A 17,558-nucleotide genomic window follows, 5' to 3' on the forward strand; every position below is an offset into this window, starting at 1 on the left:
TATTGTTTGTTTTTTTTATTTAGATTAAGAAATGTATTTATAGGAACAATATATATATTTTTTTTTTATTTTTTTTTTTTTTATTTTTTTTACACATTGGAATATTTTTTTTTTACACTATAACATTGCCCCGGGGGGGGGGGGGGGCATCATGTTATAGTGTAAGATCGGTGATCTGACACTTTGCTGTGCACGGTGTCAGATCACCGATCTGACGTGCACTTTTTCTGTGCTTCCTGGCGCCTGCTCTGAGCAGGCGCAGTGAAGCAACCACGCTGCAGGACCCGGATGCCACGGCCATCTTGGATCTGGGCCTGCAAGGAGGAGGAGGTAAGAGACCCTCGCAGCAACGCGATCACATCGCGCTGCTCCGGGGGTCTCAGGGAAGCCCGCAGGGAGCCCCCTCCCTGCGCGATGCTTCCCTATACCGCCGGCACACCGCGATCATGTTTGTTCGCGGTGTGCCGGGGGTTAATGTGCCGGGGGCGGTCCGTGATCGCTCCTGGCACATAGTGCCGGATGTCAGCTACGATAGGCAGCTGACACTCGGCCGCGCTCCCCCCCCCCCCCCCGTGAGCGCGGCCGATTGCTCTGGACGTACTATCCCGTCGGTGGTCATACGGGCCCACCCCACCTCGACGGGATAGTACGTCCAATGTCAGAAAGGGGTTAAAGCCCATGGCACTGTGGCTAACCTCCCTAGATGTGGACGGAAAAGAAAAATTGACAAGAGATTTCAACGCAAGATTGTGCAGATGTTGAATAAAGAACCTCGACTAACATCCAAACAAGTTCAAGCTGCCCTGCAGTCCGAGGGTACAACAGTGTCAACCCATACTATCCGTCGGCGTCTGAATGAAAAGGGACTGTATGGTAGGAGACCCAGGAAGACCCCACTTCTTACCCCAAGACATAAAAAAGCCAGGCTGGAGTATGGCAAAACTTACCTGAAAAAGCCTAAAACGTTTTGGAAGAATGTTCTCTGGTCAGATGAGACAAAAGTAGAGCTTTTTGGGCAAAGGCATCAACATAGAGTTTACATGAGAAAAAAAGAGGCATTCAAAGAAAAGAGCACGGTCCCTACAGTCAAAGATGGCGGAGGTTCCCTGATGTTTTGGGGTTGCTTTGCTGCCTCTGGCACTGGACTGCTTGACCGTGTGCATGGCATTATGAAGTCTGAAGACTACCAACAAATTTTGCAGCATAATGTAGGGCCCAGTGTGAGAAAGCTGGGTCTCCCTCAGAGGTCATGGGTCTTCCAGCAGGACAATGACCCAAAACACACTTCAAAAAACACTAGAAAATGGTTTGAGAGAAAGCACTGGAGACTTCTAAAGTGGCCAGCAATGAGTCCAGACCCAATGAGTCCCATAGAACACCTGTGGAGAGATCTAAAAATGGCAGTTTGGAGAAGGCACCCTTCAAATATCAGGGACCTGGAGCAGTTTGCCAAAGAAGAATGGTCTAAAATTCCAGCAGAGCATTGTAAGAAACTCATTGGTTACTGGAAGCGGTTGGTCGCAGTTATTTTGGCTAAAGGTTGTGCAACTAAATATTAGGCTGAGGGTGCCAATACTTTTGTCTGGCCCATTTTTGGAGTTTTGTGTGAAATGATCAATGTTTTGCTTTTTGCTTCATTCTCTTTTGTGTTTTTTCATTTAAGACAAATTAAATGATGATAATAATACCAAAGAACTTGTTTGCAATCATTTTCAGGAAGAAACTAAGTATTATCTGACAGAATTGCAGGGGTGTCAATACTTTTGGCCATGACTGTATAGTTCTGTTATATCTTTATTTTATGCCTCTTCTATTTTAGATAGGCAAGATCGTTTGTATATTTAACCCCTTAATCCCATATGACGTACTATACCGTCGAGGTGGGGTGGGCCTTAATTCCCGGTGACGGTATAGTACGTCATACGCGATCGGCCGCGCTCACGGGGGGAGCGCGGCCGATCGCGGCCGGGTGTCGGCTGCATATCGCAGCTGACATCCGGCACTATGTGCCAGGAGCGGTCACGGACCGCCCCCGGCACATTAACCCCCGGCACACCGCGATCAAACATGATCGCGGTGTACCGGCGGTACAGGGAAGCATCGCGCAGGGAGGGGGCTCCCTGCGGGCTTCCCTGAGACGATCGGTACAAGGTGATGTACTCACCTCGTACCGAACGTCTTCTCCCTGCAGGCCCCGGATCCAAAATGGCCGAGGGGCTGTATCCGGGTCCTGCAGGGAGCACTTCCGGGTCGGAGCAGGCTGCAGATGAAAGCTGCAGCCTGCTACGATGAAAGTATGATCGCAGATCTGATAGAGTGCTGTGCACACTATCAGATCTGCGATCTGTGATGTCCCCCCCTGGGACAAAGTAAAAAAGTAAAAAAAAAAATTTCCACATGTGTAAAAAAAAAAAAAATAATAATTCCTAAATAAATAATAATAAAAAAAAAATATTATTCCCATAAATACATTTCTTTATCTAAAAAAAACAAACAAAAACAATAAAAGTACACATATTTAGTATCGCCGCGTCCGTAACGACCCAACCTATAAAACTGGCCCACTAGTTAACCCCTTCAGTAAACACCGTAAGAAAAAAAAAAAAAAAACGAGGCAAAAAACAACGCTTTATTACCATACCGCCGAACAAAAAGTGGAATAACACGCGATCAAAAAGACGGATATAAATAACCATGTTACCGCTGAAAACGTCATCTTGTCCCGCAAAAAACGAGCCGCCATACAGCATCATCAGCAAAAAAATAAAAAAGTTATAGTCCTCAGAATAAAGCGATGCCAAAATAATTATTTTTTCTATAAAATAGTTTTTATCGTATAAAAGCGTCAAAACATAAAAAAATGATATAAATGAGGTATCGCTGTAATCGTACTGACCCGACGAATAAAACTGCTTTATCAGTTTTACCAAGCGCAGAACGGTATAAACGCCTCTCCCAAAAGAAATTCATGAATAGCTGGTTTTTGGTTATTCTGCCTCACAAAAATCGGAATAAAAAGTGATAAAAAATGGTCACGTGTCCGAAAATGTTACCAATAAAAACGTCAACTCGTCCCGCAAAAAACAAGACCTCACATGACTCTGTGGACCAAAATGTGGAAAAATTATAGGTCTCAAAATGTGGAGACGCAAAAACTTTTTTGCTATAAAAAGCGTCTTTTAGTCTGGTTTCACACTTGCGTTTTTATCTGCATGCGTTTTTTAAAAAAACCGCATGTGTGAAAAAATGCATGTAAACGCGGTAAAACGCATGCGTTTTTATAGAAAAACACAAGAAAACAAGAAAAAAACAAAAAACCCTAACCCTACCCCTAACCCTACCCCTAACCTGAAATACGTGGCACTGAAATACGTGGCACTGAAATATACGTTTATATTTGTATATACGTATATAAGTGCCACGATATTTAAGTGCCACGTATTTAAGTGCCACGTATTTAAGTGCCACGTATTTAAGTGCCACGTATTTAAGTGCCACGTATTTAAGTGCCACGTATTTAAGTGCCACGTATTTAAGTGCCACGTATTTAAGTGCCACGTATTTAAGTGCCACGTATTTAAGTGCCACGTATTTAAGTGCCACGTATTTAAGTGCCACGTATTTAAGTGCCACGTATTTAAGTGCCACGTATTTAAGTGCCACGTATTTAAGTGCCACGTATTTAAGTGCCACGTATTTAAGTGCCACGTATTTAAGTGCCACGTATTTAAGTGCCACGTATTTACGTGCCACGTATTTAAGTGCCACGTATTTTTCAGTGGCACTGAAATACGTGGCACTGAAATATCGTGGCACTGAAGTATTTATGTGCCACGTATTTTTCAGTGCCTGAAATACGTGGCACTGAAATACGTGGCACTGAAATACGTGGCACTGAAATACGTGGCACTGAAATACGTGGCACTGAAATACGTGGCACTGAAATACGTGGCACTGAAATATCGTGGCACTTAAATACGTGGCACTTATATACGTGGCACTTATATACGTGGCACTTATGACTGTCAGAAAATGTTCAGTAAACGGTTAGGGGTAGGGTTTCAGGTAGAATTGGGGAGTTTCCACTGTTCAGGCACATCAGGGGCTCTCCAAACGCGACATGGCGTCCAATCTCAATTCCAGCCAATTCTGCGTTGAAAAAGTAAAACAGTGCTCCTTCCCTTCCGAGCTCTCCCGTGCGTCCAAAAAGGGGTTTACCCCAACATATGGGGTATCAGCGTACTAGGGACAAATTGAACAACAACTTCTGGGGTCCAAGTTCTCTTGTTATCCTTGGGAAAATAAAAATTTGGGGGGCTAAAAATCATTTTTGTGGGAAAAAAAATATGTTTTATTTTCACGGCTCTGCGTTGTAAACTGTAGTGAAACACTTGGGGGTTCAAAGTTCTCACAACACATCTAGATAAGTTCCTTGGGAGGTCTAGTTTCCAATATGGGGTCACTTGTGGGGGGTTTGTACTATTTGGGTACATCAGGGGCTCTGCAAATGCAACGTGACGCCTGCAGACCAATCCATTTAAGTCTGCATTCCAAATGGCGCTCCTTCCCTTCCGAGCTCTGTCATGCGCCCAAACAGTGGTTCCCCCCCACATAGGGGGTATCAGCGTACTCAGGACAAATTGGACAACAACTTTTAGGGTCCAATTTATCCTGATACCCTTGTGAAAATACAAAACTGGGGGCTAAAAAATCATTTTTGTGAAAAAGAAAAATAATTTTTATTTTCACGGCTCTGCGTTATAAACTGTAGTGAAACACTTGGGGGTTCAAAGTTCTCACAACACATCTAGATAAGTTCCTTGGGGGGTCTAGTTTCCAATATGGGGTCACTTGTGGGGGGTTTGTACTGTTTGGGTACATCAGGGGCTCTGCAAATGCAACGTGACGCCTGCAGACCAATCCATTTAAGTCTGAATTCCAAATGGCGCTCCTTCCCTTCCGAGCTCTGTCATGCGCCCAAACAGTGGTTCCCCCCCACATAGGGGGTATCAGCGTACTCAGGACAAATTGGACAACAACTTTTAGGGTCCAATTTATCCTGATACCCTTGTGAAAATACAAAACTGGGGGCTAAAAAATCATTTTTGTGAAAAAGAAAAATAATTTTTATTTTCACGGCTCTGCGTTATAAACTGTAGTGAAACACTTGGGGGTTCAAAGTTCTCACAACACATCTAGATAAGTTCCTTGGGGGGTCTAGTTTCCAATATGGGGTCACTTGTGGGGGGTTTGTACTGTTTGGGTACATCAGGGGCTCTGCAAATGCAACGTGACGCCTGCAGACCAATCCATTTAAGTCTGCATTCCAAATGGCGCTCCTTCCCTTCCGAGCTCTGTCATGCGCCCAAACAGTGGTCCCTCCCCACAAATGGGGTATCAGCGTACTCCAGACAAATTGGACAACAACTTTTGGGGTCCAATTTATCCTGATACCCTTGTGAAAATACAAAACTGGGGGCTAAAAAATCATTTTTGTGAAAAAAAAAAATAATTTTTATTTTCACGGCTCTGCGTTATAAACTGTAGTGAAACACTTGGGGGTTCAAAGCTCTCAAAACACATCTAGATAAGTTCCTTAGGGGGTCTACTTTCCAAAATGGTGTCACTTGTGGGGGGGTTTAATGTTTAGGCACATCAGGGGCTCTCCAAACGCAACATGGCATCCCATCTTAATTCCAGTCAATTTTGCATTGAAAAGTAAAATAGCGCTTCTTCCCTTCTGAGCTCTGCTATGCGCCCAAACAATGGTTTACACCCACATATGGGGTATCGTCGTACTCAGGACAAATTGCACAACAACTTTTGTGGTCTAATTTCTTCTCTTACCCTTGGGGAAATAAAAAAATGGGGGTGAAAAGATCATTTTTGTGAAAAAATATGATTTTTTATTTTTACGGCTCTGCATTATAAACTTCTGTGAAGCACTTGTTGGGTCAAAGTGCTCACCACACATCTAGATAAGTTCCTTAGGGGGTCTACTTTCCAAAATGGTGTCACTTGTTAGGGGTTTCAATGTTTAGGCACATCAAGGGCTCTCTAAATGCAACATGGCGTCCCATCTCAATTCCAGTCAATTTTGCATTGAAAAGTCAAATGGCGCTCCTTCCCTTCCGAGCTCTGCCCTGCGCCCAAACAATGGTTTACACCCACATATGGGGTATCAGCGTACTCAGGACAAATTGCACAACAATTTTTGGGGTCCAATTTCTTCTCTCACCCTTGGGAAAATAAAAAATTGGGATTGAAAAGATAATTTTTGTGAAAAAATATGATTTTTTATTTTTACGGCTCTGCATTATAAACGTCTGTAAAGCACTTGTTGGGTCAAAGTGCTCACCACACATCTAGATAAGTTCCTTAGGGGGTCTACTTTCCAAAATGGTGTCACTTGTGGGGGGTTTCAATGTTTAGGCACATCAGGGGCTCTCCAAATGCAACATGGCGTCCCATCTCAATTCCAGTCAATTTTGCATTGAAAAGTCAAATGGCCTTCCAAGCTCTGCCATGCGCCCAAACTGTGGTTTACCCCCACATATGGGGTATCAGCGTACTCAGGACAAATTGTACAACAACTTTTGGGGTCTATTTTCTCCTGTTACCCTTGGTAAAATAAAACAAATTGGAGCTGAAATAAATTTTGTGTGAAAAAAAGTTAAATGTTCATTTTTATTTAAACATTCCAAAAATTCCTGTGAAACACCTGAAGGGTTAATAAACTTCTTGAAAGTGGTTTTGAGTACCTTGAGGGGTGCAGTTTTTAGAATGGTGTCACACTTGGGTATTTTATATCATATAGACCCGTCAAAATGACTTCAAATGAGATGTGGTCCCTAAAAAAAAATGGTGTTGTAAAAATGAGAAATTGCTGGTCAACTTTTAACCCTTATAACTCAGTCTCAAAAAAAAATTTTGGTTCCAAAATTGTGCTGATGTAAAGTAGACATGTGGGAAATGTTATTTATTAAGTATTTTGTGTGACATATGTCTGTGATTTAAGGGCATAAAAATTCAAAGTTGGAAAATTGCGAAATTTTCAAAATTTTCGCCAAATATTCGTTTTTTTCACAAATAAACGCAAGTTATATCGAAGAAATTTTACCACTAACATGAAGTACAATATGTCACGAGAAAACAATGTCAGAATCGCCAAGATCCGTTGAAGCGTTCCAGAGTTATAACCTCATAAAGGGACAGTGGTCAGAATTGTAAAAATTGGCCCGGTCATTAACGTGCAAACCACCCTCGGGGCTTAAGGGGTTAAATGTTAATTTTTTGGCCAGATTCATACATTGTCTAAAACACCCTGTGGAACAATTTATGAAAATCTCCTTAGGCCAAAGGTTTGGAATTTCGTTACAGAATTCTACGACAAATAATTGATGGATAAATGCCAATTTTGGTTTCAACTTTAGATGTAGGACTTTTGAGGCCATATTGTGCCTTCTGGGATAAAAATGTGACTTTATGGTTGAATCTGTCATCCCTTTCAAGGATTATAAATGCATGTGTAGATTCAAAGCCTGCTTTGTTTGCTCTAGGTTTCGCTCCTTGCCTCTGTATATATTATCCTTCCGTGCTTCTCCCAATTGGCTTATTTCCTTTATTACTCCATGTCCAGAAATAGTTTCTCAGTAAAATGGTTTTGTTAATGGACTCATACGTTTTATTTTGAGGCTGCGTGTGCTTTGTGTATTGCCCACCTAATACGGTAGGAAAACTGCCTTGTACGCTCCAATACAGGTGCCCATGTACGTTCCATAAAAGCTTGATGAGAAGCACCCGTCAGACCATTGCTTATCGCTCAGGTAACTCATTTCCTGCTGGTACTTGGAATATGTTTAGGTTATATCCTCTTGTGTGATATGTGACCAAGGGTGGATACACCATTGGTGCAACCTTGCACCCAAGAGGTAAGGGGTCCCACTTTCACCTCCAAAGCAGGTGGAATGGTGCATTATGGTGAGCTACTGGACTACAAAGGGCCCATATATTGTCCTTGCACAGGGGCCTCTTATGTCTGTGTCCACTCTTGTGTGTCTGTCTGTGCCTGTTCTTCTGAAAAATCGGATAGTTTCCATAGTAAATGTGGTTTTAGATATCTTATAGTTTGGATACAACTTCATACTGGAAACGTAGGCTTTCCTGATCTTCTGCTAAGCCGTGGTCCCTCTACGACCCAATGCTTGTAGCTCATCACGTCTATTTTTTTTTCTGGTTTGTTGAGGTCTGGAAAGCACAAGCCCAGCTTTCTAGAACTGACAGATCTGTGACCGCGCACGTCCCTTTTGTGTAGGATGCTTTTGTTACTACTCGCCGGCTGCTTTCTTTCATGAATAATTGAGGTGGTGTTAAGTTCTCAACAAACCCATAAAGTAGGAAGAGGAAGAGTAATGGTGGTGGCTTCCACCTGCAGAATCGTGTATGTCCAAAATGCATAAGGAGAATAGTTGTGAATTAATCGGGATCTGCTTGGCGAAGCCAAAAAAAAACCCCAAATAGAGTAGGAAGCCTTTCAGGAGTAGGGGTGTGGTTTTTTTTCCTGGGAACAAAGCCCGGCTGGTGGTCCTGCCTGGCAGATCACAATTCTCCACCGATGTGGGAGGAAGAGATGATTTATGTGACTTGCATATTGGAACCTTAATGCATTTACTAAGGGACAATTCCTGGAGGTGTGCTTGTATTTGCCTTTTTGTGGCCAAGAATGTGACGCTGAGGAGTAAGTAGGAACACCTCGACACAATATTTACTTACTGCGTGTGCGTGCAATGTGTTGTAACTCTTTATGTAGCTTGTGTGGCTGTTTAGAATCCATTGACCTTCTTTGATGGATCCAGTTTTTGTCTTTCTATTGAAAGGTTGATGTTTCTGAACAAGAAGCACAGTAGTTTTGTCATTCTAGGAAACCTTCATTGCTGTTGGATTACCCATGGTGGCAGTCGTGGTCGTGCTGCATCAATTCCACTTGGTTAGAATTAGACACCACGGCTACAAAAAGCAATAAGGTTCCAGACACTATGCTACTCTTAACCCCACTGTGAAAGAGATCCTTCAGACTGTTTGTCCATAGTTAACGGGGTTGTCCACCTTTTTTGGGGAATAACATTTTTTCTTGTGATTTTCTTGTGTTTATTTGGTGTTAAGAATAATCATTTTTGCAATTGGGTTTCATTTAAAATCTGGCATTATTTACCTTTTATAGTCTGTTTCTGGCTTCTGAATGAGTGAACTGAGAGTCAGTCATTTAGCCCATTATATTGGTCTGACAGGGAGTTAGTAACTCTTTAATCAGTCATTTTCTGAACTTCTCTTTGCTGATCAAGAAATAAAGAGCCCGTAAAAGCCAAAAGAGCAAAGTTTTAATGATATTTGATTGCAAGAATGATTTTTAGCTCCAAATACACACATTTAATTAAAAAAGTCCCCAAAGGTGTAAAACCCTACTAATCAGTTGTCCCTGGGATAGTTCCGTGCAACTATCTTCTTACCTGAAGAGCATGCTGCCGCTGGTGTTCTTCTCTCTACATAGGCAGAGACCTACCTGCATGGGACATACAGCTGCTTCTCACGAAATTAGAATATTATCAAAAAGTGAATTTATTTCAGTTCTTCAATGCAAAAGGTGAAACTCATATTATATAGAGTCATTACAGAATGATCTATTTCAAATGTTTATTTCTGTTAATGTTGATGATTAGAATTTGTTGTTCTTTTATCACCATTTTCAGTTTTCGGCTAATTTAGAGTTTGGTGCACAGGGGCCGGACTGTAGAGGGGTCTTCTCCTCCCTGCCCTTTATTCCCCATTGCTGCCTCCGGTCTGTGGATGACGGGTCACTGCCGAGTCATGGAGAGACCGGAGGCAGCAGTGGGGAATCGAGGGCAGGGAGGAGGAGACCCCTCTACAGTCCGGCCCCTGTGCACCAAAATCTAATTAGCAGAAAACTTTTAAAATGGTGATAAAAGAAGAACAACAAAGCTGATTTCCTTACCAAAGGTATCAATGTAATCGGTGTTACACCGCCATTCCAGCCATGTCTTTATCTTACATTACAGAATCATGCTGACAGCTTCTCTTTAAACCTATGTATTTGTGTCGCCGTGGTACTGTTGTGTGATTGTAATATCTGGTTACTGAACCTTCTTTTATTGTGCCACTGAGAGAATAGGTAACTTGATTCCCCGTATAGGATGACTTGTGCCGTAGACTGATTTTCAGTTTTTCTTGTATCTCTAGACAGTAAAAGTTGGAACCTGTTCTGAATGTTATTTTTAGTGATTGCTGTTAGACCGTCTTAATATTGTTACTTATAGATGATAACGCTATAACAAAGGCAGAAATGTGTGCGCAGTTATCATTGTGCTTTCTCTTGGGTGTTAGGGCTACAATTCCTACAAAAGCTTTGTACACGGCTCACAATCTAGGTTGTCTGTTAGTATGTCTTTTGGAGTGTGGGAGGAAACTGGAGAACCCCGAGGAAACTCGCCGAACACGGGGAGAAAATACAAGCTCCTTGCAGATGTTGTCCTTGGTGGGATTTGGAGCAACAGTGCTAACTACTGAGCCACCATGCTGCCGTCATGATGAGTCGATGCCCATATTCTAAATGCCCCTGAATTGGCACTGAGCTTGCAATACCTTGGACATCCACATCCATAGATGATATTTTTCATGTCATTTGCAGTTTACCTCTTCAACATTTATTTAACAGACTTTCCTAACCCTGTATGGCACATGGGGCAACTCTGTGGCTCAGTGGTTAGCACTGTTGCTTTGCAGCACTGGGGTCCTGGGTTCAAGTCCCACCAAGGACAACATCTACAAGGGGTCTGTATGTTCTCCCCGTGCCCTTCTGATTGTGAGCTCCAGTGGGGACAGTGACGATGGTGATGTCTGTGAAGCGCTTTGGAATATGATGGCGCTATATAAGGGAGTAATATAAATATGCATTATTATTTTTTGCTTAAACTCCTGCATTTTACATAGTCTGAGCATTGTCCTTCTCTGCTTTTTACACTATATAGTAGAGTTCATGACTTGAAAGGTAAAATCTGCAACATCCAAAAACCAGTGGAAAACTTGCAGGATCTGCATTGATGAAATGCCATTATATGTTCTCGTATCTCGCCGTCGTGAACTTTGTCCATATGTTGACTGAATGAATGGGAGACTATACAACCTGTGTTAACGCCCACAGTAAGGAAATGGATCTGACCTATGGTCGGCATTAACAGTGATTTTTGTATTCGGTGTCATTCCAGCGTGATCGCAGTATGAAATATACATTGAAGTGGGGCGCGAGTGCTGAAATGTGCGTGTGGCCGGGAACGCTCGGCCCAAGGGTCAGCAGTGAATCGGGCCTCTGAGCCTCATATGGAGGAAAGGTCCAGGAAAATTAAATCCTGCGACCAATCTGAAAAGTTAACCCCTGTGCTGCCATTCCATAAGTGTATATGGAAATATATGGATCTGTTTAAATTGGTCTATACAGATAGGGCAGCTGTATATGTAGTGATGGTGCATCTGCAGTTTCTGTATATGCCAGCGACTGCGGTGCCATACTTATGATAGGCTGATGAAGGCCTTGTGGGCAGATGTGTGCGCCCCTAGTTATTGTACTCACCTCTTTTTTTTTTTGTACTTGCTTTTTTTTTTTTTGTACTAAATTTGATTTTTGACTATGAATCCGACATAAATTCTCTTCTACGTCCCTTTCTGGTGTGTGACTCATTGGATCAGAGTAGAGCCTCGGACTATCCCTTGCAGAGTACTGTATTTTTTTAATGCAAATTTTAAGCTGCGTTTTACAGTACCAGCAAGGCCTATAAGATTTCAGAAACCTCATGCACACACTTTGGTTTTATTTTCCTGACTGATTTGGAAAGCTGCACCAGATCACTTCATTCACCATTTTTGCACCCTGGAAACAATTGATAAGTGCAAAAACGCAGCAAAAAACCCCACAGGTGTCAAGGTTTATGCACCAAAAACCTAGCAAAACCTTAGTAGGCCCTTTAGTTATCAGTGCCTGGGTTTGACTTCCACGTATGTGTCCTTTATAATACTGAGTCTTATGAGGCAGAGGGGAGTTTTGGCCCCTTTAAGCACCAGTGCCGATTGTGGAGACTGCTACCTCTTCCTCTATAGTGACACCTAGCGCTGTCCGCATGTAACTATAGGCTAACCACAGCTGTTCTGTTGGATAGGGATTAGGCATATTTACATGAAATTAAGATCTTAAAGGGGGTTTCCACTTCTTTGATATTGATGACCTATCCAAAGGATGCATCATCAACATCCGATCGATGGGAGTCCGTAAATCGCCACTGCCAACAATTAACTGCTATCGGCTCTAAAAGTGGACTTATGTAATCTAGGCAGGGAATGAAATGCCGTGTCTACTGTGTACTACAGAGTAAAGCCTATTCAAGCTGATCGGTGGAGGTGGCGATGGGTGTCAAACCACCAATGATCTGACATTGATGACCTATCCTACGAAGCTGATATTGATGAGCTATCCTATGGATAGGTCATCCATATAGTAGGAGACAACCCCTTTAACTTGCCTATATACCTTAAATAAATACTGCTGCTCCGTCACTTGAACAGGACTGAATGATCTTACCACACACAACACGTGGTCAGAGTTACCACAATTTCTGGAGGAAAGCAACCTTGTTTTTCAGATCTCAAAACTAGTAACTTATAATTTGAGATCTCTAATATCATAAATTATAGGATAAAGCAGTCTAAACACTGACATTTGATGCAAATTGTTGGACACTAGAGATGGATTGATGGCTGTTTTTTATTTTATTTTTGCTTTTTTGTTTTTTCAATTTATTTAGTTATTTTCACATATTGAAATAAGGTACCATGAACCCTGAACGAAGAGCTTCTTGGCTCAAGTCCTCATTGGATGGTTTTCTGCAGATTAAACATGAGAAAGTCTGCAGTGCGTATCCAGCTCTAAAATGTTTTTTGCTCATCAATTCTTTTGAAGGGTCTCTTGACAATAGATAAGAGAACCTCCAGCAATCAATTGTGATCTGCGGGAAGACCTCTTATTAAAGAGGTTGTCCACTACTCTGACAACCTCTTTAGATTTCTAATGTTTGCCCCTAGTAAAATAGTATCCCTTTTACTCCTCTCCGGTTCCTGCACCTTGTAGTGTCGGCACTGGCTCTCCCGGGGCTCACATGACAATGTCACGGGATCCCTGTGACCAATCATCACTGGATTGACTCTCCTCTCCTACAGAAGTAAATATCATCCATAGGAAGTGAGAGAACAGCAGTAGCTATCCCTTCCTCTGGATGTCTTGATTTGTCCAAAAGAGAGGAGATTGAAGCCAGCGTTGATTGACCGTAGGGATCCCGTGACATAATGTCATGTGAGCCCTGGGAAAGCCAGTTCCGGCACCACTGGAACAGTTCCAGCACTAGGGGTGATTACAAGTGTTATTTTACTGGAGGGAAACATTGGGCTTCAGAAGGGATTGTCGTAGTAGTGGGAAAACCTCTTTACCAGTTACATTTATCTGCAGCACAACCATAAGATAAAAGAAGCATTACAAGGCTTATCATCAGCTTATTTGTATAATTTGGGATAGGACAGGTCCTCCAGAGCAAGACACCCTTTGTAACTCCTCTCCACTGTGAGCAAAATACGAGCATCCTTAACTGAGAATCGCTTTATTTACGGAGGATCCCCCTCTTAACTCAGAAGCCCCCAATAGACTAAGAAAACTATTTTCCTAGAATTTCTTTACATTGAGGTCTTGCACATACTTTATAATACAATATTGTCTTAGTGTTTCAGAAATGTCATCGGCTTTGCTAATATGCATGTCGTACATTCACTATTGTTTTACTTGTAACTTCTTGGAACTCGCTGACTTGTGGAATAGATACCCTTGGATTCGTAAAGGCAAACTATCCAAATCTCTGAATATACAATAGAAATACTGTATTTCTGTGGCAGCCTTTTCTCTAGTGTCCTGTGTTTGTCTTCCATGAAGTCATTCTCATTGTGTCGTCTTTTTCTTTTCAGTGAAATATTTATCTATGAGGTTTTGAGAAACGCTGGAGACAAGAATACTTTGAACCTCAGTTTGGAGAACATTGTGCAAACCGCATCGTAAATCCATCCCAACATGTTCAACCTAATGAAAAAGGATAAGGACCGAGATGGAGTCAAAAAGGACAAAAAGAAAGAAAAGAAGGAGAGGATGTCTGCAGCCGAACTAAAAAGTCTGGAGGAGATGAGCATGAGGAGGGGCTTTTTTAATCTTAATCGTTCTTCAAAAAGGGACTCGAAGACCAAACTGGAAATATCTAATCCTATACCAATAAAGGTAGCTAGCAGCTCTGAGCTTAACCTCACGGACATCGACTCAGACAATGTCAGCAACAGAGGAAGCGCTCTCTACGACTCCGGCCATCTCAGTACTGCCAGCTCCAGTGATGACTTGAAGATCGAGGAGAACAACTTCAAAGGTAGTGTTCTTCAGCGAGCTGCTAAGTTTGGCTCTCTGGCCAAGCAGAATTCTACTGGAATGGCGCAGATGGTCAAACGATTTTCTTTCTCCCAGAAAAGCAAAGACGAGAGTCAGTCTGAAACCTCTACCCCTTCTGAAAACTCTGCCGCTCCTTCTCCGCAGGTTGAGATCAGAGCTTTTGATGCCCAGATTAATAAATACTCTGTGCCTTCAGTGCAGGTTGTCCCACCAAGCAATACTCCACCTATTGTCACCATTCCAGAAGTGGTGGGGAAAACCTTTCCAGCTGATCTGCGGTTACCTTCTGTGCTTCCACCACAGGCACCTGTACCAAGAGAATTGGTGCTACAAAGGAGAAACACTGGAGATTTTGGCTTCTCGTTACGTAGGACAACCATGTTGGATAGGGCACCTGATGGACAGGTATACAGGAGGGTTGTCCACTTTGCAGAACCTGGTGCTGGCACTAAAGATCTCGCTTTGGGGTTGGTACCCGGTGACCGACTGGTTGAAATAAATGGTCGTAATGTGGAGAATAAAACTCGTGATGAAATTGTAGAGATGATCCGCCAATCTGGAGATACAGTGAGGCTAAAAGTTCAGCCTATCCCTGAACTGAGTGAATTAAGTAGAAGTTGGCTGAGGAGTAGTAAAGGACTACGAAAAGAGGCTTATGATGTAAGTATTCTACGATTAGTATTCATGTTCACCAACCCAAAAAGTTTGTTCCATTAATCTGACCATTTTGTTCTACTCTGGTTTTGTATAAATCTGTTTATTGGCATTGGTCATATTTTTGTTATGTCTTTTTTTTTTTTTTTTTGTCTGAGCTGGTGAAGTACTATTTATTTGACTTGAGGTCAAGTAGGAATAATTATTAGACCTTCATCTGTTGGCTGGATAACGGTAGGGTTGTGGAGTCCAACTTCGTTTTCTCTATTTTTCCAAATTTCCAATAATGATTGCTAATGAGCAGTTTTACTGTGACGTCACTAATAAGGGCCATAGAACAATAGTTTGATTAAAAATTTTTTTAAAGAAAAACACAGCATGCTAGTTATTTAAAGGGAATCTGTCAGTAGGTTTTTTTTCTGCTTAATCTGAGCAGCGTGATGTTGGAGCAGAGTCTGATTACAGGGACTTGTCACTTGCTCCGAAGTTTGATTTTAGTTTGAATACAATCAGTATTTTATCAGCTGGAGATTACCGGACTAGATGTCTCATGCCAGGCAGTCCAGCTTTTACTTGTATCACTACGCCCCCACCACTGATTGGCAGGTTAACAATCTACATAGAAAGCTGCCAATCGGGGCCCTGGGCGGGGTTATACAGAGCTCAGGATTCCGACCACTGTTACATCTACAGCAGAGAAAACAAAGATTTTATCAAAACTGCAGCAAGCAGCCCAGTAAGTGACACATCTCGGAATCGGGGTCTAAGCCCCTACATCATACTACTCTCAATTTACATAGCTAAAACCTGCTGACAGCTTTTTGTTAATGAATTAATTAGACAATACTAATGTATAACGTTTAATATATTTCTAGAATAGATACATTTCTACCACCACAGCCATATGTTTATATCATTCCACAATGTTTTTAGTATTAAGAATGTAACCTAACATAACATTGACCTTTTTAAATTTCTGGCTACCGCTGATAGTGCTTTTATTTTCCTTGCCTGCAGCTTTATAAGTGTGTTTGTGTGTTTTTGTTTTTTTTTCGTTTTTTTTTTTTCAATCTACAATATGGAATATGGGTATGTACTTGTCTGACGGACCACCAGCCTTGGTGAAATACATTGCGTGAAAGCATAATAAAAAGTTTACTGATAGAAATCTACATCTTTATTCCGACAAAATTATCCGAGTGTGGAAATTCGCACAGTCTTTCCAATTCGTCCTTTTCTCAAACCATTGGAGGCTTTGCTACGTTCCTGTCTGTAGATGTTTGTCAGGTGGTGGAAGGCGATTGTACTATTGCCTTTTCCTTACTTTATTCATGGCTTATACATCATGTTTTTCTCATCCATTCTCTTCTAATTGCCTCTGTTTTAATTATGATAGTCCATGTATATATATTTTATTGTTCTGGGGCCACTGGTTCAAATCCAGCCAAGCAACATCTGGATGGAGTTTTCGTGTTGTCCCTGAGTTTTGTGTGGGTTTCCTCTGGGTACTTTTGTGTTTTTTTTATGCTGTACTCAGAAAACAAACTGGAAGGTAACTTGACTTCTTGTTATGCTGGCCTGAATGATTGGGAGTCCGGGAATCTAGATTGCAAATGCCATTGTGGTCAAGAACCATTTTGGCCGAATGCTGAATACATTTGCAAATTGATTCGGTATGTGCTAGTTCTTTATTAATAACAGCCGCTTTTTGGGTCATTTTACCTGAAAATGGTGTTCCAGACCCAAAAAGCTCATCTTAGGTTCTACAATGGAAATATAACAAACGTCCCAATATTATACTGTATACTTCTCAATGGGTATTTAGATGGCTGGACTGCTTGTCATGTGAGCTGTAGTCCAGGCAGTGTTAATCCACTGCTTATAAAACACTGTTTGCATTGAAGCTACAACATACCACCTAATAAGTGACACATTCCTGGAATCGGGGTCCTGTGACTTTTATTATGCTACTCTCATATTAAATAGCAAAAATTACGAACAGATTCCCTTTAAAGGGTTCCCTTATCACATTTTTTGTATGGAAAAAGTGCTACGGCAATATACAGTAGATAGGCTGAAATCTAGCATAGAAGTGATATGCAAATCAGATTGGAAGTGCACTGGGGGAGTGTCGGTGCACTAGAACTGCAGCTTTTGCGTACACTGGCACGCCCCTAGTGCACTTCCAACCTGATTTGCATATGGCTTCCGCATTATATTTCTCATAACTGGCAATTAGGATCTCTCAAAAAGAAAAAAAAAAAAAAAAAGGATAATTTGTATTAGGGGACAAGTGTTTTCCAAGCTTTTCCATTTCTTCCATATGTAAAAATGTGCTGACGGATTTCGTAGCCGCTTACCGAAATTC

General features: G+C 41.8%; 1 protein-coding gene across 7 annotated transcripts in view; it reads left to right on the top strand.

The window, feature by feature from the left end:
• MYO18A (myosin XVIIIA) overlaps positions 1-17,558 on the top strand; it is a 383,975-nt gene that overhangs the window by 28,688 nt on the left and 337,729 nt on the right. For all 7 annotated transcript variants that reach the window (XM_077294308.1, XM_077294307.1, XM_077294310.1 and 4 more), the window contains exon 2: positions 14,071-15,196. In XM_077294308.1, coding sequence (XP_077150423.1) covers positions 14,174-15,196 — 1,023 coding nt within the window. In that variant the 5' untranslated portion in view covers positions 14,071-14,173. The remainder of the gene's footprint in view (positions 1-14,070; positions 15,197-17,558) is intronic.

This window comes from Ranitomeya variabilis, chromosome 3 (assembly GCF_051348905.1).
Source record: "Ranitomeya variabilis isolate aRanVar5 chromosome 3, aRanVar5.hap1, whole genome shotgun sequence".
Taxonomy (NCBI): Eukaryota; Metazoa; Chordata; class Amphibia; order Anura; family Dendrobatidae; genus Ranitomeya; species Ranitomeya variabilis.